This window comes from Pristis pectinata, chromosome 20 (genome assembly GCF_009764475.1).
Source record: "Pristis pectinata isolate sPriPec2 chromosome 20, sPriPec2.1.pri, whole genome shotgun sequence".
NCBI classification, from domain to species: domain Eukaryota; kingdom Metazoa; phylum Chordata; class Chondrichthyes; order Rhinopristiformes; family Pristidae; genus Pristis; species Pristis pectinata.
In genome coordinates this window covers 6,540,078-6,563,549 of record NC_067424.1, presented here as the reverse complement: position 1 = coordinate 6,563,549, position 23,472 = coordinate 6,540,078, and the positions used below count along the sequence as shown (strand labels likewise).

At 43.9% G+C, this 23,472-nt stretch overlaps 1 protein-coding gene across 1 annotated transcript in view; it reads right to left on the bottom strand.

Moving 5' to 3' along the window:
- Positions 1 to 23,472, bottom strand: part of LOC127580788 (N-fatty-acyl-amino acid synthase/hydrolase PM20D1-like) — a 91,760-nt gene that overhangs the window by 28,874 nt on the left and 39,414 nt on the right. The window contains exons 6-8 of the mRNA XM_052034676.1: positions 20,819 to 20,894; positions 5,558 to 5,619; positions 2,440 to 2,518 (exon numbers count right to left, since the gene is read on the bottom strand). Coding sequence (XP_051890636.1) covers positions 2,440 to 2,518; positions 5,558 to 5,619; positions 20,819 to 20,894 — 217 coding nt within the window. The remainder of the gene's footprint in view (positions 1 to 2,439; positions 2,519 to 5,557; positions 5,620 to 20,818; positions 20,895 to 23,472) is intronic.

Genomic DNA, 23,472 nt, shown 5'->3' with positions numbered 1-23,472 from the left:
GCTTATCCCAGTCAAAAAGAGGAATTCCATGAGAAAGAGGCACAATCTGTGGTTAACAAGGGAAGTAAAGGATAATGTTAAATTAAACATATAAAATGTCAAGGGCAATTGGTAGCTCAGAGGACTGGAAGGTTTTTTAAGGATCCAGCAGCAGGAGACAAAAAAACTCATGAGAAGGGAGAAAATGAACTTTGATAGAAAACTTGCCTGTAATATAAAACAAACAGAATACTACAGCACAGTACAGGCCCTTTGGCCCACAATGTTGTGCCGACATTTTATCCTGCTCTGAGATCTATCTAACCCTTCCCTCCCACATAGCCTCCTATTTTTCTATCATTCATCTGTCTATCTAAGAGTCTCTTAAATGTTCCTAATGTATCTGCCCCCATAACCTCTGCCGGCAGTGCGTTCCATGCACCCACCACTCTCTGTGTAAAAAACTTACCCCTGACATCCCCCTTATACCTTCCTCCAATCACCTTAAAATTATGTCCCCTCATGTTAACCATTGTCACCCTGGGAAAATTTTTTCTCTGACTGTCCACTCGATCTATGCCTCTTATCATCTCGTACACCTCTACCAAGTCACCTCTCATCCTCCTTCTCTCCAAAGAGAAAATCCCCAGCTCACTCAACCTATCCTCATAGGACATGCTCTCCAATCCAGGCAGCATTCTGGCAAATCTCCTCTGCACCCTCTCTAAAGCTTCCACATCCTTTCTATAATGAGGCGAACAGAACTGAACACAATACTCCAAGTGTGGTCTGACCAGAGTTCTATAGAGCTGCAACATCACCTCGTGGCTCTTAAGCTCAATATCCTGACTAATGAAGGCGAAAACGCCATAGGCCTTCTTAACAACCCTAAACAGTAAGTATTTCTTTGAATATATAAATAGGAAGAGGGTGGCTAAAGTAACTGTGGGACCTCGAGAGAACAAGGCTGATGAAGTAATAACAGCAAACAAAGAAATGTCAGATTTGTTGAATAAATTTTTTACATCAGTCTTCACGGTGGAAGATATTGCTAATATCCATAAGATATCGGATGGATTAATTTCAAATAACATGATACATAGAACAATTCAGCACAGGAACAGGCACTTCAGCCCACAATGTCTGTGCGGATCATGTTGCCAATCTAAACTAATCCCTTCTACCTGCACATGGTCTATTATCCCTCCAATTCTAGGTCTGTTCGTGTGTCTTGTGTAAATGCATTTTAAATGTTGCTATTGTATCTGCTCTCACCACATCCCCTGGCAACCCACTCCAGGCACCCACACTCTCTGTGTAAAAAAAATACTTGCCTTGCATATCTCCTTTAAACTTTCCCCCTCTGTCCTTAAAGCTGTGCCCTTACGTATTTGACATATCCACCTTGGGAAAAAGACACTGATTATCTATGCCGCTCAGAATTTTATAAACTTCTATCAGGTAATCCCTCAGCCCCGACACTCCAAAGAAAACATTCCAACTTTGTCCAACCTCTCCTTATAGCTAATACTCTCTAATCCAGGCAACATCCTCATGAACCTCTTCTGCACCCTCTCCAATGCCTCCATATCCTTCCTGCAGTGCGGCAGTAAGTTGTAAGTTGATAGAACTTACAGAAGTCTCAATTACAAGGGATAAAGTATTGGAGGAACTCAGAGGGCTAATGATGGACAAGTCACCAGGACCAGATGGACTACATGCTTCGGACCAACTCGTCCATGCCAGTCTAAGCCAGTTCCATTTGCCTATGTTTGGTCCATATCCCTCTGAACCTTTCTGATCCAGAATAGAGTCTCTTGTGCCTCCAGCTTTCCTAAAAGATTAACTATTTCCTCTTTGATTATTGACTCTAGTATCTTGCCAATAATAGTTGTTAAAGGAAGTGGCCGCAGAGATCATGGACACACGGGTTGAATTTCTTCATGACTTGCTAAACTCTGGGACAGTACCAGAAATTTGGTAAACAGCCTTGTTCAGAAAAGGAGAAAGGCAGACGGCAGGGAACTACAGGCCAGTTAGTTTAACAGCTATTATTGGCAGGTTGCTAGAGTCAATTATCAATGAGAAAATAGTCATTTAGAGAAGCTGGAGGCACAAGAGACCGCTGAGGCTGGGATATGGAGAGCAAAACAGTTCTTCCAGCAGGTTGTTCTTCCAGCAGGTTGTTCTTTTGCATTTAGGAAAGGTGAATATAATTAAACCTTGTCAATATGATTTTATGAAAGGTAAATCATGTTTGACAAATTTGGTTGAATTCTTTGGGAATGGGACTGGGAGAGTTGATAGAGCGGAACCTGTAGTACATTTGGACTTCCAAAAGGCCAGCACTAACTGCAGATGGACTATCGCTCCCCAGTGTTGTAACTCCCTCCCAATTTTGGTTCCATTCAGCGCAGGTGTTAAACATCTAACTCTGAAACAAAGTTATTGACCGTTTACCTTAATTCCAGCGTGAAACTCTGTCACTGCAGTAGTTGTTCTCACAAGACTGTTGGTTGCTGGCTTCTTCTCCATCATCCTGTGAGGAAATAAAAGACTATAAGATATAGGAGCAGAATTAGGCCATTTAGCCAATCGAGTCTGCTCCGCCATTCAATCATGGCTGATTTTTTTTTCTCAACCCTATTCTCCCATCTCCTCCCTGTAACCCTTAACCAATCAAGAACCTATCAACCTTTGCCTTAAATACACCCAATGACTTGGTCACAGCCCTCCATGGTAACAAATTCCACAGATTCACCACCCTCTGGATAAACAAATTCCTCCTCATCTCGGTTCTAAAGGGACGTCCCTTTATCCTGAGGCTGTGCCCTCAGATCCCGAGGACCGATCCATATAAGCGAAGAAATGAAGTACCAGGTTTCTGCTGAATGTGCTCCATATTTGCTCCTCTATCAGTTGAGCAAATAGTTAACAAATTATTTTTCCACTAATTTTATCCTTTTGTTTCTGAGAGTTTCCAGAGAACAGCATTAAAACCATGCCATATCAAACAGTTGCAATTCTATTCACTGAGCTTCAAGTTTAAATAACTGAAATGCAGTATTTAAAATATATACCCCAATGACATAGGTTAACATAGATTCTGATGGAATATGCTAAAATTATCTATGACTGTGTTGTAGTACCTGATTAGTAATAAAATCAGGAATGAGTCACATGACACTTCCTACCCGCTCTGTCAAAGTTATGATGATCCTGTGCCTCATCTCCATTTCTTCCTCATCCCACTCTATCCCTGGATTTACAAATGAGCTGCTGGAGGAACTCAGCGGGTCAGGCAGCATCTGTGGAAGGAAATGAACTGTCGACATTTTGGGTCAAGACCCTTCATCTGGACTACATGAAGTATCTCCATCCAAAACGTTGACTGTCCATTTCCCTCCACAGATGCTGCCTGACCTGTCGAGTTCCTCTTCAGCATCTTATTGCTCCAGATTCCAGCATCTGCAGTCTCTTGTATCTCCATTCCTGGATTTTTCTGGTGCTCACTGACCCTAGCCTGAGGTACAATGGATAACTGAGCACCCACCTGAGGAAGAGACTATTAAAGATTTGTTACTCTCTGGGGAAAGGAATTTCTCCATGTTTCAGTTCTAAGTGGCCAATGCCTTATCCCCAGAATGGTTCTAGGCTCTCCATACGGAGGAAACGACCTTTCAGCATCAAACCCAATCAACCTTTGCCTTAAATACACCCAATGGCTTGGTCACAGCCCTCCATGGTAACCCTGTCAAATCCTCTTTGAATTTAAGATGTTTTAGTGAGGTCATCACCCACTCTTCTATAAATGGGTGGATCTGGAGCCACTGTTACAGTCACCCATCTGAGAAAAGAAGGAGGGTTGTGGGAGGAAGCTAAATTGGGAGGAGGGGGGAAGGAAAGTTCATTAAAAGATGATCAAATAAACTCCAACACCTCATGAATGGACATCATCTCAGCCCAAGATGGCGCCAGAGCGTGGGGACTCATTGCAAGCTGCTCTCTGCAGATCTACTCATTACCTTTACTATAATTGTTCTACACTTTTAAATTTAAATTCTATGTCACTTACTATTCTCTGTTATTGTTTTTACCTGTACTACCTCAATGTACTCTGTACTAACTCAATGTATCTGCACTGTGTAATGAATTGATCTGTACGATCGATCTGCAAGACAAGTTTTTCACTGTACCTCGGTACAATAATAAACTAATACCAATCCAAAAAATTCCATACTGCAGATTAGACCATTCACGCTTGGGTCAATATTTCTCTGGATCAAAGAAATTTTAGGACATACAAGGAGTCATTTAGCCCTCGGTGTCTGTGCTATCATCAAAGGTCTACCCATCCTAATCCCACCTTCCAGCCAGTAGCCCTGTAGGTCACATCTTTTCACGTGTACATCCAACCATTATTTAAAAGCAGCGAGGGGTTTCTGGTTCTCCCACCCTTACAGGCAGAGAGAGTTCCATATTCCTCTCCTCCAACACCCCTCTGGGTTTTGACTCTTTATAGAGTCATAGAGCAATACAGCAAGATACAGGTCCTTCGGCCCAACCAGTCCATGCCGACCACGGTGCCCACCCACCAAGTCCCAATTTCCTGCGTTTGGACCATATCCCTCCAGGCCCCACCCCTCCATATACCTGTCCAAGTGCTTCTTAAATGATACTATTGTACCTGCCTCACTCACTTCCTCTGGCAGCTCGTTCCATGTACTCACCACCCTTTACATGAAAAAGTTGCTCCTCAGGTCCCTTGTAAATCTTTCCCCTCTCATCCTAAATCTAAGCCCCCTAGTTCTGGACTCCCTTACCCTGGGGAAAAGACTGTTACTGTCCACCTTATCTTCAGCGAATGGAAATAGATCCTTACTATTTACCCTGTCCAAGACCCTCATAATTTTATATATCTCAGTTAACTCCCCTTCAGCTTCCTCAGTTCCAAAGAAAATAACCACAAACTATCCAATTTTCCCTGTTAGCCACTATAATCCAGTCTTGTCAATATCCTCGTAAATTTCCTCTGTACGTGGGACATTCTCTCTTCTCCCCTCTCCCATCAGGCAGAAGATACAGGAGCCTGAGGGCACATACCACCAGGCTCAAGGACAGCTTCTATCCCACTGTGATAAGACTATTGAACTGTTCCCTTATATGATGAGCTGGACTTTGACCTCACAATCTACCTTGTTTGACCTTGCACCTTATTGTCTACCTGCAATGCACTTCCCTGTAGCTGTGACACTTTACTCTGTATTCTGTTATTGTTTTTACCCTTGTACTACCTCAATGCACTGTGTAATGAATTGATCTGTACGAACGGTATGCAAGACACGTTTTTCCACTGTACCTCGGTACAAGTGACAATAATAAACCAATACCAATACTCTCTCAGTGCAGTCATATCTATTCTGCAGTGTGGTGACCAGAACTGTGCACGGTACACAATCTGTGGCCCAAATGGTGTTGAATACAGTTCCAGAATAACCTCTTTGCCTCTCTGGATCTTTGGGTGATTATAGATAATAGGCTGATTTAGCAGAAGGTCAGTTCTGTTGTTTTTACTTACCTGCTGACTAGTGGAGCAAACAGCCACAGATTGGCCATGACCATATTCAGAGGGAAAGGAAGCTGTAAAAAAAAAATGAAATGCTCACTTTACTGACAAACTTTCCAAAATTCTCTCTCTCTGCTGCCTGCGTTGTTTTTGTGAATTAATTCATGCAGTTTAAATGCATTGTGTTTAAAACCAACTCAAGGCTTGGTTTTAGCAGAAGATTTGACTAATTTGTATTTATGGAGATCTTCACGTTTGTCATTTAAATGAAAATGGGTTATAGAGTCATACAGCATGGAAACAGGCCCTTCAGCCCAACTGGTCCATGCTGACCAAGATTCCCACCTAAACTAGTCCCATTTGCCCATGTTTGGCCCATATCCCTCTAAATCTTTCCTATCCATGTACCTGTCCAAGTACCTTTTAAATGTTGTTAATGTACCTGCCTCAACCACTTCCTCTGGCAGCTCATTCCATATACTGACTACTCACTGGGTGAAAAAGTTGCCCCTCAGGTTCCTATTAAATCTTTCTCCTCTCACCTTAAACCTATGCCCTCTAGTTTTTGATTCCCCAACCCTGGGAAAAAGACTGTTTGCATTCGCCCTATCTATGCCCCTCATGATTTTACACACCTCTATAAGATCATCCCTCATTCTCCTATGCTCCGATGAAAAAAGTCCCAGCCTGCTCAACCTCTCTCCATAACTCAGTCCCTCGAGTCCTGGCAACATCCCTTCCAGCTTAATGGCATCTTTCCTATATCAGGGTGACCAAAAATGTGGCCTCACCAACGTCTTGTACAACTGTAACATAACATCCCAACTCCAATACTCAGTGGTCTGACTGATGAAGGCCAGTGTGCCAAAAGCCTTCTTCACCACCCTGTCTACCTGCAACACCACTCTCAGGGAACTATGTACTTGCACTCCTAGGTCCCTCTGTTCTACAACGCTCCCCAGGGCCATACTGTTCACTGTGAAAGTCCTACCCTGATTTGTCTTCCAAAATGCAACACCCGTACTTATCTGAATGAAACTCCAATTTAAAATTGGGATTCAATCTTTCTGATCAGACTCCTGCCTGGATATTAGACCCACTTGTGCCTGTTTTGATGAATTTGCATCCATTTCCAGTTGCATTCTGGACCATTGGGAAAGTGACCTGGACACTTCCTCTTGCATTTCACCTGAGGGTGGGTTTCAACACACCATGATGCAATCAAGGTGCTCAGCTCATTTTAATCACTCAACATTAGAAAGGTTGTATGTTGTGACCTTCATAAATAGCTCACAATGAAACAAGCCTGCTCCACCATTCGCACGAACACAGCTGATTGTGCATCTCAAACCATATTCTCACTCTCTCCCCATAAACCTTGATGCTTTTTGCATCCAGAAGTTTATCTATTTCCATAAAAATATCAATTGACTTTGCCTCTACAGTCCTCATAACAAATTCCACAGGTACATCCAACCACAGTTGAAAAGTAGTGAGGTTATCGGCTCTTCCACCCTCCAGGCAGAGAGAGTTCCAGACTCCTCCCTCCTCATCCCCCCTTCTGGCTTTTGACTCTTTAGATAATGGAAGTAGTTTCTTCCTATTCACAGATCCAGGCCCCTCATAAGCTTCTATGCCTCAGTGTGAACATAGCCCAGTCTATCACAAAATACAGCCTTCCCTCCCCTCCATTGACTCTGTCTACACTTCCCGCTACCTTTGGAAAGCAGCCAACATAGTCAAGGACCCCTCCTACCCCGGTCATTCTCTCTTCTCCCCACTTCCATCGGGCAGAAGATACAAAAGCCTGAAAGCACGTACCACCACGTTCAAGGACAGCTTCTATCCTGCTGTTAAGACTATTGAACGGTTCCCTAGTAATGATAAGATGGACTCTTGACCTCACAATCTACCTTGTTGTGACCTCATAGAAACATTTAGAATGTTGAAAGGACTGGACAGAGTAGATGTGATTAAGCTGTTTTCCTTGGTGGGTGAGTCTTGACTAGAGGGCACAATCTTAGAATTAGAGGGTACCAGTTTAAAACAGAAATGAGGAGAAATTTCTTTAGCCAGAGGGTAGTGAAATTATGGAATTCTTTGCCATGAACAGCTGTGGAGGCCCAATCATTGGGGGCGTTTAAGGAGGAGATAGATAGGTATCTAATTAGTCAAGGTATCAAGGGATATGGGGACAAGGCTGGAAATTGGGGCTATATAGGAATAGTTTTTAGTGTAGCTCATGGAGCAGACTTGATGAGCTGAATGGCCTACTTCTGCTCTTTTGTCTTGTGATCTTTATTTTCAACCTGCACTGCACTTTCTCTGTGGCTGTGACACTTTACTCTGCATTCTGTATTGTTTTACTCTGTGCTACCTCAATGCACTGGGTAATGAATTGATCTGTACGAACGGTATGCAAGACAAGTTTTTCACTGTACCTCGGTACATGTGACAATAACTCGAAACCAAACCAAACCAACTACCAGGCTCAAGAACAGCTTCTATCCTGCTGTTATAAGACTCTTGAATGGACCTCTTGTACGATAAAGATGAATGCTTGACCTTACAATTTACCTCGTCATGGCCCTTGCACTTTATTTGTCTACCTGCACTGCGCTTTCTTTGTAACTGTAACATGAAATTCTTCATCCTGTGATTCTTTTTCCCTTCTGTACTACTCCGATGTACTTATGTATGGAATAATCTGTCTGGATGGCACGCAAACAGAAGTTTTTCACTGTATCTTGGTACATGTGACAATAATAAACCAATTGCCAATTCACTCCCCATCAACTTCTACAGGTACATCACCCTCTGAGTGAAGAAATTTCTCCTTAGTTTTTTTTAAACTTTTTAAACGTTATTTATACATCACGGTAACAGTCCCTTCCGGCCCAACGAATCTGCGCTGCCCATTTAAATCCACGTTAACCTGCTGACCTGTACGTCTTTGGAATATGGGAGGAAACCGGAGCACCCGGAGGAAACCCACGCAGACACGGGGTGAACGTACAAACTCCTTACAGACAGCGACGGGAATTGAACCCGGGTTGCTGGAGCTGTAATAGCGTTATGCTAACCACTACACTACCATGTTTTGTCCTGTAATCTGAGACTGTGATCCCTCATTCAGACACCCCTCCCGTGGGAAGTGTCTTACACCAGCCCATTCAAGTCCTCCTAGACAGAGTGATCGAGATGTACAGTGCAGAAACAGGCCCTTCGGCCCATCATGTCCATACCACCCATTGTACCTATCTACACCAATCCCATTTACCAGCATTAGATTCTGTAACTTTCTATGCCTTGGCAAATCAAGTATTTGTCTGGATGCTTTTTAATGTATTGTGAGTGTATCTTCCTCCATCACCTCTTGAGGCAGCATATTTCAGAGTCCATTCCTTGGATGCACTCTTCCATGCCCCTCCCATCCCTTCATTCAGTAGCAAGTCTCCCCAGTAGCGGAGGTTTGTTGCTTGTGTAATGCTATGGCCCTTTAAGGGCTGCCAGCGAAGACTGTACCTGCTTCAACTCTTTGTGACAACTCCAAGAACTTGCAACGCATCAACAGAGAACGCCGGGCAGCATCAGACTCAGAGCAGTGTTGTCACAGGGCAGCACTGCTGCGTCAATTTGTGAAACTCATAACTGAAGTTTCGCTCTTCGTGTGACTTTCGCAAACATTGTTGGGGTGACTCAATGCAGCTTTACACAAGACAAGATTTCTTTATTAGTCACATGTACATCGAAACACACAGTGAAATGCTTCTTTTGTGTAGAGTGTTCTGGGGGCAGCCCGCAAGTGTCGCTACTCTTCCGGCGCCAACATAGCATGCCATGTGGGAGGAAACCGGATCACACAGAGGAAACCCACGCAGACACACGGGGAGAACGTACAAACTCCTTACAGGCAGTGGCCGGAATTAACTGCAGAAAAATGGCAGGGACCAATTTCTAACCCAACATAAGTGGCCGAGGTTGTCAGAAACACGTAGCTGTACCATTGTACAACTCTAGGCAGTACAGTGCAACTAAGCTACCATTCCACATGATTGTGGAGCCGGGGAACTGTGCATTCTTACATAATAGCTCAGCCTTGGGAAACTGCTTTTGTTATCACAGCCTTGAACTTCAAACAAACAATGTTGCAGCTGTTCCCAGAACAAAGCATTCTGAATTCACACTGATTCCAAAGCCACAGAATTCTCTGGCGTGAATATCCTTAAAAAAGGCTTTTATTCATTTGTGAAAGCTCAGCTGATTTATCTGACAAGAGATAAAGTTGCCTTCGTGATTAATTATTTTAAGATTTACACCAAACATTGTAAGGCTAATATTTGCAGTGTACAAGCATCCGGCAATGATCATTTGCAAAAATAGAGAGCTAAGCCACTCAATAGCATCATGACTGGTACATCTCCTACCATTAACATCCTGGAGGTTTGGTGCACCAAAAATTCAGCCACATCAGCCACATGGTTGCAAGAGCAGGTCAGAAGCTGGGGATCCTGAAGTGAGTGACTCACCTCTTGACACCACAAGCCCTTTCTCCATCTACAAGGCAAGAGCATCGCAGAACACTCTCTTGGATGGGTGCAGCTTCAACAACTCTCAGGAAGCTCGATACCATCCAGGACGTAGCAGCCTGTTTAAAGGGGATCCCATCCACCACCATGAACATCCATTTCCCACATCACCAGTGCACCCATCCACAAAACACACAGCAGTAACTCGCCCAGACTACTCCAACAGCTCCTCCCCGGCCTCCAGGACAAAGATAGGTGCGCGGGGACACCAGCACCTAAAGGTTCCCCTTAACTTGCACATCATCCTGACTTGGAAATGCACTGTCAGCCCTTTATCCTTACTGGGTCTAAATCCTGGACGTTACTGCTCTACAATATCCTGTGAATTTTTTCAGCAGAAGGACTGCAGGGGTTTCCAGGAAAGTTTATTGCCACCTCCTCAAGGTCAATTAGGAAAAGGGAACAAATACTGGTCTTTGCAGAGATCCCCAGATCCCAAAATGCATGACAAAAAGATGGCAGCTACATTTCCTATACTTTGAAGAGTATTTCATTGACTGCCAGCAACTTTGGAACAACATGAAAGACGTACATGCTCCTTGTCTTCCTGCTGCTAGTTCTATACAGGTTGAGATAAAAGCAATGGATTCTTGAAAACTGAGGGGGTGGGGTTATTGCAAAACAATTCAATTATCATCTCATATTTCTGTTAATAAAATATGCCCACCGAATGCCAACTGTTCATTACCTGTGGCAGTGATTTACGAAGGTAATCACACCTGTAGAGTTTTGGGCAATATTGAAAGTCAGGGTATAGCTTCGTTGACCGAGTATAGTTAGAAAGGTTGAGGTGTCCTTTCTACATAAATATGACACAATAATAATGGTCAAGATATTATGATCAGTGGGGGAAATTATAACAGGAAAGCAGGCGACTGCACTGGAGGGAGTGCAGAGGAGATTCAGCAGAATGGAGCATCTGAGGAGAGAGAGGTTTGCTTTCACTGAGGGGTGACCTCATAGAGTTACATAAAAGCATGAGAGGCAAAGATAAGGTGGAAGGTCATAGTCTTATTCCCAGGGTAGGGGAGTCTAAAACTAGAGGGTAGGGGAGTCTAAAACTAGAGGGCATGGGTTTAATGTAAGAAGGAAAAGAATTAAAGGTGACCTGAGGGGCAAGTTTTTCGCACAGAGAGCAATAGGTATATGGAATGAACTGCCAGAGGAAGTGGTAGAGATATACAAAGTTATACAGGGCATAGATAGGGGAGATAGAAGGAAACTTTCAGAATCAGGTTTATTATCACTGGCATATGATGTGAAATTTGTTTTGTGGTAGCAGTACAGTGCAAGACATAAAAATTACTGTAAGTTACAAAAATAAATAGTGCAACAGAGGAATAGTGAGGTAGTGCTCATGGACCGTTTAGAAATTTGATGGCAGAAGGGAAGAAGCTGTTCCTGAATCATTGAGTGTGGGTCTTCAGGCTCCTGTACCTCCTCCCCGATGGTAGTAACGTGAAGAGGGCATGTCCCAGATGGTGAGGGATGCTGCCTTCTTGAGGACACCGCCTCTTGAAGATGTCCTTGATGGCGGGGAGGGTTGTGCCCGTGATGAAGCTGGCTGAGTCTACAACCCTCTGCAGCCTCTTGCGATCCTGCACATTGGAGCCTCCATACCAAGCGGTGATGCAACCAGTCAGAATGCTCTCCTCAGTGCATCTGTAGAAATTTGTAAGAGTCTTTGGTGATATACCAAAGCTCCTCAAACTCCTAATGAAGTAGAGCTGCTGGTGTGCCTTCTTCATGATCGCATCAATGTGTTGGGCCCAAGGTAGATCCACTGAGATGTTGACGCCCATGAACTTGAAGCTGCTCACCCTTTCCACCGCTGACCCCTCAATGAGGACTGGTGTGTGTTCTCCTGACTTCCCCTTCCTGAAGTCCACAGTCAATTCCTTGGTCTTGCTGACGTTGAGTGCGGGGTTGTTGTCGCGACACCACTCAACCAGCTGATCTATCTCACTCCTGTACGCCTCCTCGCCATTTGAGATTCTGCCAACAACAATGGTGTCATCGGCGAATTTATAGATGGCGTTCCCCACAGCCGAGGTATTTGAAATCAGATGGCATTGGTTGATAGAAAAGAGCAAGAGGTTTAGAGAGGATCTGAGGAATACATCTTTTATCCAGAAAGCAGTTGGAAAAAGAAACACACTGCCTGAGGGGGTGCTGAAGACAATATTTTTTCACAATATTTAAGAAGAATCTAAATGAGCACTTGAATTGCCAAGGTATAGAACACAATGAAGCAAGTTCTGGAAAGTGAGATTAGTAGAGATGAGTATTTAATGGACATGGTAGGTCAAGGGGCCCATTTCTGTGCTGTATAACTCTATGATTCTATAACGGAAGGATATCGTGACAGCATTATTCAACTTAAAAAGGACCAACAGATATATTTTTTTAAGCAGAGTCCTTTAAGAAACAATTTGATTTCCTGTAAACCAGGCTATATTCCTCTGGAGAAATGAGATGAATATATCATGCTATCTGCAGCGCACACAAGGGAAAGTGAGACTCTGCTACCTAGAGATAGTGGTGTAGCAAGTGGAGCCGCTTGCTCATGGCTCTCGTGACCCAGGTCCGATCCTGACCTCTGGTGCTGTCAGGAGTCTGTACATTTCTCTGTATGACCGCATAGGTTTCCCCTGAGTGCTCCAGTTTCTTCCCACATAGAGTCACACAGCAGAGAAACAGGACCTTTCGCCCATCTAGTCTATATTGACCAAGATTCCCACATCCCAACAACGTACAGGTTGGAAGGTCAATTGGCCACTGTAAATTGCTGCAAGTGGTAGAATTTAGGAGTTGATAGGTTTATGGGGAGAATAAACTGGGTTTAGTGCAAATGTGTGCAGACTTGGTGGGCCAAATGGGCTGTGTCTGTGCTGTTTGACTCTAGGACTCTATAATACAATCAAGTCAAATTAATGCGGTGACATCAGAGTGGACTTGTCTGAGATGATTGCTTAAGAGGAAGACAGCAAGAGCAGGAGTAAAGCCAGAGTTCAGGAAGGCTCACAACTCAATGACGTAATCAAGGAGAAGTCCTTTGGGTTACCGTGGGCACGGTAGTGTAGCGGTTAGTGTAACGCTTTACAGCGCCAGTGACCCGGGTTCAATTCCGGCCGCTGTCTGTAAGGAGTTTGTATGTTCTCCCTGTGTCTGCGTGGGTTTCCTCCGGTTTCCTCCCACATTCCAAAGACGTATGCGTTGGGAAGTTGTGGGCATGCTATGTTGGCGCCAGAAGCGTGGCGACACTTGCGGGCTGCCCCCAGAACACTCTATGCAAAAGGTGTATTTCACTGTGTGTTTCCATGTACATGTGACTGATAAAGAAATCTTATCTTGTAATAGGTTGAGATAATTAGGATGGTGATGGACATGCCCTTGAAGCAGGGTATTTAAGTTCATGCACCAAGGCTAAAAGCAGTAGTTGACCAGGAGATCGTTGAGATGGATCCCGCATGCTTGCCTTGGCTTCAGAACACAATCAACAAGAACATCCATGCTCTCTGGGGCCAAAGCTGAGTCACAAGAGACTGTAGATGCTGTAGTCTGGAGCATAATCAAAACATTGCTTGAACTCAGTGGGACAGGCAGCATTTGTGGTAACAGAGGGACCAGCAGTTTGTTTTACTTCTCAGTTCTGAGTCACTTTGCTGCTAATGCTTTACTGACAACCCACTGTGAGTGAATGGTCTCATCTATTATTGGTCTACTTAATGTTATTGTACTGTGGTATAGTTACTGTCATTTCTTTATGAATCAATAAAACCACTCTATTTTATAATCCCTTTGGTACCCTTAGGTTAAAATCTTACTCAGCACAAACCCAGAATATTAAACTATGATGAATGCATCTATGATCTGAAAGGAAATCCTGATCTTGGTTCCATGCAACGTGATCTGAAAGCACTGCAACATTTCATAAATATTTGGACCTCAAAAGGAAGGCAACTGCTTTCTTTAAAATAAGAACACAAATTGGTAACGCATGTGGCAAATAAAAATCTTTCAAGCAATGCCAGGAATGTTCACCGACATGAGACTGAAATGTTTCATTGAAGAAATCTTAAAACTCGTTGCTAGGATTCTGAAGAGTAGTTATTTTGATTCAACTCGCTGGTTCTCAACACAGTTGGCCAATTGCATTCGATCAAGTTTTGCCACAGAATGGTTTTGTGTATCACTGACCTATCAAGGCCACTTCATGGCTCCTAATTAACAGAAGGCTCGCGAATTTACAAATTTATCGGTGGGCAATGAGGCAAGTCAACGCAAAAATGAAATAAGTAGAAAGGAAAATAAACTCAGATAAGGGAGTGGTCACTTAATACTGAAGTGCGTTGGAAATTCTTCTCGCAGAGGGTGGTGCACATTTGGAATTCTCTAACCTGGAGAGTTAAGGAGGCCGGATCACTGGAGGCACTTAAAGAGGAAAGAGACGGAGGGCTGATCAGGGAATGGAGGACTACATGGAACTAGCACAGAAGAGGAGATGAGGCCTTGAGCAGAACTGCCATCCTCCCGGTTCTATTTCCTAATGAAAATATGGGATTTCTTGCATGTTTATTTAAATTGGTAGTAAAAAGATGGAATCAGTAACGGCTAGTATGAAACTATGGTAAAACTTGATAGCCCCAGGGAAGGAAATCTTCCACTGAGCCCAATACAATGTGGTTGACTCTTGAACGAACAGCTCAGCAAGCCACACAGATCAAAGGCAAGTAGGCAATGGTAATAAATTCTGACGCTGCCAGCGATGTCTGTACCTTATGAGCGAATAAAGAAAACTTTAAAAGAACTGGCAGAAAAATCAGAAAAAATCAGCTGTGTATCTAAGTTCGCAGAGAGCGACTGGGGAAACTACCCCTTGATAATTTAAGCAAAACCTGGAATCATTTTATTTTCTATTTCCCTCTTTCTTCTCCCCAAAAGCAGTGAATTAACAAGTAGGCAGGGGGGTGAACGTGCGGCTGGGCTTGTGGCAATGACTATACAGCCAGTTGGTCCACAAATCATCTCTTCGGCATCTTGTGACTCTGAGGGCAGGGTTGAAATCAGGAAGTCAGTTCTCCCTGTGAGGAAGAGAACATCTACTTCTGAGCAGCTGTAGCATCATAAACTTTCAGAGTGCTATTGCAGTCCTGTCACTCTTAATTACTTAACGAGGGTGTTTCCATAAGCCGATGTCAATCTATAAATTTAATCTTGCCATCTCAGACATGACGTGATATTGTGAATTAGGGCAATGCTCCAGGCATTTAATGACTGCCTTTTCACCATGGATCCCAGAGTAAAGCAGTGAAAGGAACCTTCAGGGTTACTGCTCATGTCACGTTCCAGGGGGAAATTAGTTAAAAGATCTTTGACTTAATATTGCTCATATACAGCTGAGTTATTTTGGAATTTAAGCATCTTGATAATAGTTACTTGTGTGTCCTTCTTTTGTAATGACCCAGTTCAAAAGTAAACTTTATCATTAGCTTGATCCTGATATTGAAGTTCATCTAGAACTCTTGTTGTCCTTGCATTAACTCACACTGTCTGGTTTACCAGTCAGCCCTGCATTGTTTAACCAACAACCAATGCCTCAATTCATCAATTTAGATCAAAAATTTATCGATATAATCCTGTCAGGCTAGTGTTCAACTCAAAACCTACTAACTTCAGTAAAAACCATTAATGCACTTTATCATAGAAACTGGTAGTGAGTGGGACAATGAGGTGTTGTCATAGAGAGATATAGGATGGAAACAGGCCCTTCAGCCCACTGTGCCAACCATCAACCACCCATTAATCCTAGGTTAATCCCATCTTTTTGTTTTAATACTCCTTTCACTCTCATCAAACCCCCACCTCCCCCCCCCCACCCTCCCAGATTCCACCAATTTACAGCAGCCAATTAACCTACCGACCTACACATCTTTGGGATGTGGGAGGAAACCAGAGCACCCGGAGGAAATCCATGCGGTCACAGGGAGAACGTGCAAACTCCACACAGACAGCACTGGGGGTCAGGATTGAACCTGGATCTCTGGTGCTATGAGGCAGTGGCTCTGCCAGCTGTGACCATATGTTGTCCCTGTTTGCATGGGTGACCAAAGGTCTATCAAAGGGTGGCGATTCCAGAGTCTGAAGACACGTTGGCCAACGGTAGAGAGATTAAATTTGGGGATGGTGATGATGCCAGAGTTAGAGTAATGCAGGGATTTCAGAGTGTTGTAGTGCTGAAGGAACTTATTGTTGGGGAGGGGTGAGACCATGGGGAAATTTGAAAGCTGGACTGAGGACTATACTATTGAAGCAGTGGTTTCTGGTTGACCAACACATGTCAAGAGCTATAGGGGTGACCAGTGAACCAGACTAGGTGTGAGTTTGGCAGAGTTCTGAAGAAACTTAAATATGTGCCAAAAATGAACGATCAAGTTTGCTTATGCATTAGATCACTACAAAAGGAAAAACATACAAGTAAATAAGAATATGAAGTTTGAGTTCCAGAATAATTCAGCAGCACAAGAGCAACATATAACTTCATCTGTGGGATGGGATATGAACAGTAGCCACAGACATTTGTCTTGTTGTAGGCCAGGGCAGGAACTGGAGACACATACAAGGATGGATCATGCAAGTGGTTCATGTTGGTGAATTGTTTCCAATTCTGGTCGCCATACTGTACGAAGGATGTGATTAAGCCAGAGAGGCTGCAGAAAAGATTCACGAGGATATTGCCGGGACTGGAGGGCTTGAGTTATGAGGAGAGACTGGATAGGCCGAGGCTGTTTTCCCTGAGTGAGGGAGGCTGAGGGGTGACCTTATGGAGGTTTATAAAATCATGAGGTACATAGATAAGGTGGAGGGTCACTGTCTTTTTCCCAGGGTAGGGAAGCCTACAGGGCATAGGCTTTAAGGTGAAAGCAGAAAAAATTTAAAGGGCAAATTTTTCATATAGAGGGTGATGGGTATATGGAACGAGCTGCCAGAGGAAGTGGTAGAGGCAGGTACAATTACAATGTTTAATAGACATTTTGACAGGTATATGGAAAGGAAAAGTTTAGAGGGATGTGGGTGCACTGTAGGCAATTGGGACTAACTCAGGTAGGTATGTTGGTTGGCATGGACGAGTTGGGCCGAAGGGCCTGTTTCTGTGCTGTATAACTCTATGGCTCTATGCTGATGGCTTGCGGACAGTTCCACACAGAGTACATTCTGGACTATAAGCACAGATTGCACTGGACAACAGATGTGTGTGCCCTCGACCTCCCTTCACAATGGGACATCACTAAACCCAGGTGTGTTCCATACCCTACTGACCCGAGAGGCTGGAGACACTTTGCAAAAGGTCCCTCAACTCTGCTGCATTTGCACAGCCTTCTGCATTTGGGTAGCTTCCTTTATCTTTACTGAAAAGGTAAATACTTTGTTTTTTTCTATCTTATTTTAATTAAGAATGTTGTTGATAATGTTTGCTACCTGCTTAAGGTGAATTTATTATTTTCATTAGTGGAAATTTTAATGAATAATTAATTACTTTTGAACATATAGTTTCTTTCCAACCGCTTCTAATCGCCTTTGATCTGAAAGGCAGCTGTGGTGTTCATGTCTCAGAAGGCCCTTGGCAGTCTATGAGTGGGGACTTAGCTTCTTGCAGACCGCTCCACCTTGTGGAACAGACACAGCAGCGTGTTAGGAGCTACTTAGTGGCAGAAGTGGAATGTGGGGCTAGTATATGGGAGAGGTAACCATGAGGCATGCATCAGTTCCAACACAATCCAGCTCAATACAAAGAACATAGAACATTAGGGCATAGTACAGGCCCTACGGCCCACAATGTTGTGCCGACATTTTATCCTGCTCTAAGATCTATCTAACCCTTCCCTCCCATATAGCCCCCCCCCCCCCACTTCTCTATCATTCATGTGGCTATCCAAGAGTCTTTTAAATGTCCCTAATGTACCTGCCCCAACAACCTCTGCCAGCAGTGCGTTCCACACACCCACCACTCTCTGTGTAAAAAACTTACCCCTGACATCCCCATTATATCTTCCTCCAATCACCTTAAAATTAGGTCCCCTCATGACAGCCCAGAACACGATGTTGCCTGAATTGGAGGACTTTGGTTATGGGGAGAGATTGGATCGACTTGGCTTGTTTTCCCTGGAGCGGAGGAGGCTGAGGGGGGACCTGATAGATGTACATAAAATTATAAGCGGCATAGATAGGGGAGATTGTCTGAATTGTTTTCCCATGATAGGGGTATCAAAAACAAGGCATAGGTTTAAGATGAAAGGATGGAGTTTTTAAAGGGGAAGGAGGGAGAAGTCCTTTTTACAGAGACAGTGGTTGATATTTGGAACTACACGCAAGATGCTGGAGGAACTCAGTGGGTCAAGCAGCATCTATGGAGGGAAATGGCAGTCGATGTTTGGGGTCAAGTCCCTTCATCTGGGACACGCTGCCAGAAATGGTGGTGGAGTCAGATACGATCACTACGCTTAAGAGGCATTTAGACAGGCAATTAAATAGGTAAGGCACAGAAAGATAGAGACCTAATGCAGGCAAATTGCATTAGTGTAGATGGGTAAAAAGATCTGCATGCTGATGCTTTTACTCCTGGTCCATCAATCATATCTTAACATGTCAAAGTCCAGGCAACGCAACCAATGCAGAATCTAATACACAGCATCTGACTCTGACATGGCTTCTGGAAAGACAAAATGGATTTTTAACAAGGATGAAAGTTCATTGATGGTTCTGTCATTGCAATTAATCATCCGTTTTAAATCTCATTAATCTGGCCAAAATACACTGCGAGCTGTTGATGGAAATATTCCTTCTGTCGCCAGAGGCTAGTGGTAGAACATAATAAATCCATGGAATACTCCACAATGATGTCAGATCTTACCTAGTTTGGAAGCGTGCTTATCTCCACGCAGTTTTACATATCGCTAAACTCACGTGATGGAGAACTAATCTCACAAGGGAACAGCTGCTCCAGACCTGATTTGTAAACTACACTGATCTATCAAACAGATTGAGAGCAGAAATGTTCTTGCTTGAGGCATGATGAAACTCTGCTTCCCTGATCAACAGGTTAGACGGGCAGCCTATAGATGTGCAGCCTCGCAGTTCCAGCGACCTAGGTTCGATCCCAACCTCTGCGGAGTTTGCACGTTCTCCCTGTGACCGCATGGGTTTCCTCTGGGTGGCCTTGTTTCCTCCCACGTCCCAAAGACGTGTAGGTTGGTAGGTTAATTGGTCACTGTAGATTGCCTGCAATGTGCAGGTGGGTGGTAGAATCCGGGGGGAGGTGGGGGGGGGGGGTGGTTGGGGATTTGATTGGAATGTGTGGAGAATGAATGGGATTGGTGCTTGATGGTTGGTGTGGACTCAATGGGCAGAAGGGCCTGTTCCTATACTGTATGACTCTATGACTCTCAAAGACTCCAACATCCTGTCTACAATGGGTTAGACATGAACTCCCTGGCTGGCCTTGCCTCTGGTAAGCTGTTTAATTTCAGCCACAACACTAGCGTCTAATCAACAATGTGGAAAACTGTATCCTCTTTGCAAAAAGCAGGACAAATTCAACCTGGCTGGTTACTGCCACACTCACTTACAGTGGTGGCAGCATGTACCATCTACAGAATGCACACCAGCTCCTCACCAAAGCTTCTTCTACATCACTTCCCAAACCCACAACCTATACCACTGAGAAGGGCAAGGCCAGCAGATGCAGGGAAACTGCAGGCTCTGCAGTTAAATCAACGCGTGAAATCCCAAGCCTTTCCGCCTTCAACAAGGCACGTCAGGACTGCGATGGAAAACCCTCCATTGGCCTGGATGAGCGCAGCACCAACAGCTCTCAAGAAGTCATCAAGGACAAAGCAACCTGATTGATTGGTGCACCACTAAACGTTCATTCTCTCCACCAGTTACAGTGCGTACTATCTACAAAATGCTGCAGTTGCTTGTCCAACATTCTCCGACCGCTCCTCCCGAACCTGCAACCTCCAGCACCAAGAAGGACAAAGGCAGCAGGTACACAGGAACAGCACTACCTGTGGGACCCTCTCCAAGTCTCTTCTCTCCTCTTCCATCAGGTAGAAGGTACAGGAGCCTGAGGGCACGTACCACCAGGCTCAAGGACAGCTTCTACCCCACAGTGATAAGATTATTGAACAGTTCCCTTATTCAATGAGATGGACTCTGACCTCATGATCTACCTTGTTGTGACCTTGCACCTTATTGCACTGCACTTTCTCTGTAGCTGTGACACTTTACTCTGTACTGTTATTGTTTCTACCTGTACTACATCGATGCACTCTGTACTAAGCCAATGTAACTGCACTGTGTAATGAATTGACCTGTATGATCGGTTTGCGAGACAAGTTTTTCACTGTACCTTGGTACAAGTGACAATAATAAACCAATAAACCAAGTCATGTGCCATCCTGACTTCACCATTCACTGGGTTTAAATCTAGGAACTCCTTTCCCAGTGGGACTGTGGGGCACCTCCACCAGAAGACTGCACAGTTAAAGAACATAGAACATACATTCAAGCATCATTAAGGGTAGTTCAAAGGTAATTAAGGATGGACAATAAATGTTGGCCTTGCCAACAAAGCCCATATCCCATAAATGAAACAAACCACTTTCTACAGACACAACTGTACCTGGGGAGTCAGGTGTTCCAACAATCCGCGCTCCGGTCCCTGTCCAAACATTCTGGGCATTGGGTTACGTTCCAGTCTAGAGAAACAGGAAGTAATTGGTTCTGGTCATTATTGCAAATAATTTTGAACTGGAAATCCTTAACTCTGACTGCTCGGTGAGGCATCCAAGTTCAGGAGTCCGGAACTAGAGGGCACAGGTTTAGAGTGAGAGGGGAGAAATTTTAAGGAAATCAAAAGGGGCAATTTTTTCCACAGAGAGGGTGGTGGTTATCTGGAACGAGCTGCCAGAGGAGGTTATAAAGCCAAGTACAATTACAACATTTGACTGGTCCTTAGATTGGGAGTAAAAAGATATGGCCTAATGCAGGCAAATGGGATTAGCATAGATAGGCATCATGGTCAGTGTTGATAAAATGGGACAAAAGGGCCCATTTCTGTGTTGTATGATTCGATGGTTCTAACCATTTAAATGCATTCTTTATAAAATAAAACAGAACACACTGAATACACTCAGCACTGTAATACTCCCTGAGTTGCTGAACTTTTCTTCAGGTATTTTCTATTATTATTTCAGGTTTCCTGAGGATTTCTATTTGAGTTACAGATATATTTTTCTATTGTTTAGTCTAGCCCATGGGCTTTTGGAGTACTGTTTGCACTCGTATGCATTGTTTGAACCTGCCAGAATTTTTATTCAAATAGTGGGTGGTTGCAGCATTAACTTCCTGCTGTTTGGTTTTGTAAAAAAAGTCAGATGATAGAAAAGGTACTTAATTATCTCATCCATTCACCACCCACAGCAGAACAATGGGCAGATCATGATACTGTAACAACATAAAGACAGCAAGACTACCAACACAACTGAAAGATAAAGGGTTTCTCTCATCCAATCAATGTACTGATATACTGATCCATGACGTTTTGAAGAGTGATTGGGCAATAAGGTTGGCTTTTGTAGTTTCACGGAGATAATGAACCGAAATGGAAACAGCAGATGACATCCTCATAAAATGCAATTTCCAGACTGCAATGGAGAAATAGAAAGGGTGTTTCCATTGGTAGCACTCAGGTTTCGGAGTTAGAGGCAAGTCACATTCCAGAAGAGTGATCAAGGCTGAAGAACAATAAGAGTGTTACACTGCCATAGGTGCCAGTCCTTAGAACACAACATGGGAACAGGTCCTTCAGCCCACCATGTCTATGCTGACCATGATGTCAAATTAAAACTATCTACAAGCACATGACCCATATCCCTCCATTCCCTGCCTGTTCATGTGCCTGTTGAAATGCCTCTTCAGTGCCATGACTGTGTCTGCTTCCACCCACTAACTCTGGCAGCACATTCTGGGCACCCACCACTGTCAGTGTAAAAAACTACCCCTCACATTTCCTTTAAACTCTCCCCCTCTCACCTTAAAGCTATGTACTCTAGTATCTGACATTTCCACTCTGGGGAAAAGACTCTCTATCTACGCCTCTCATAATTTTATCAACCTCTATCAGATCTCCCCTCAGCCACCGACGATCCAGAGAAAACAACACAAGTTTGTCCAACCTCTCCTTATAGCTTATGCCCTCTAATGTAGGCAGCATCCTGGTGAACCTCTTCTGTACCCTCTCCAAAGCCTCCACATCCTTCCTGTAATGGGGCGACTTGAACTGCACACAATTGGATGAGATGTTAAGCCAAGGCTCTATCTCCTCTCTCAGGTGGAAACAGAAGCTCCAACAGCATCAATTTACAGAAGAAGAGGACAGCTTGGTCCGGTGTCTAAAGCCAATATTTAGCCCCAAAACCAATACTGTGGCCAGGATCACCCTGCTGTTCATGGGGTTTCCTGGGCCCAAGTAAACTGTTGTGTTTCCAACACTGCCTCATTTGCTGTAAAGCACTTTGAGATGTGGCAAAAGGTATTATGTAAAGTCTCTTCAGATGGGCGAACATGCTTGACTGAAGCAAAAACAGCTGGAGGAAAATGATAACTGATCTCACAGAGGGAGCATGGGTCAGTGTGAGGCCACCTCATTAAATGGACTAAAATGGACTTTGTTTTTTTTTGTTCCAATTGTGTTCTTTCTTGCAGAAATTGCGTATAATTTATGTATTTCTTGTGAATGCTGCTTATCTGATGCTATGTGCCTGTGATGCTGCTGCAAGTAAGTTTTTGATTATACCTTTGCATACATATACTTTTGTATGTATAGAGTCATAGAGCAATACAGCACAGATACAGGCCCTTCGGCCCAACAAGTTCATGCCAACCACGTTGTCCACCAGCTAATCCCAATTTCCTGCATTCCCTCCAGGCCCCCTCCCTGCATGTACCCATCCAAGTGCTTCTTAAATGATACTATTGTACCTGCCTCAGCCACTTCCTCTGGCAGCTTGTTCCATATACTCACCACCCCATGTGAAAAAGTTGCTCCTCAGGTCCCTTTTAAACTTTTCCCCTCTCACCCTAAATCTTATGCTCTCTGGTTTAGGACTCCCCTACCCTGGGGAAAATACTGCTATCATCCACCTTATCTACGTCCCTCATGATTTTATAAACTTTTATAAGATCACCCCTCATTCTCCAATGCTCCGAGGAATAAAGACCTAGCCTAACCAACCTCTCCCTATAACTCAGGCCCTCTAGTCCTGGCAACATCCT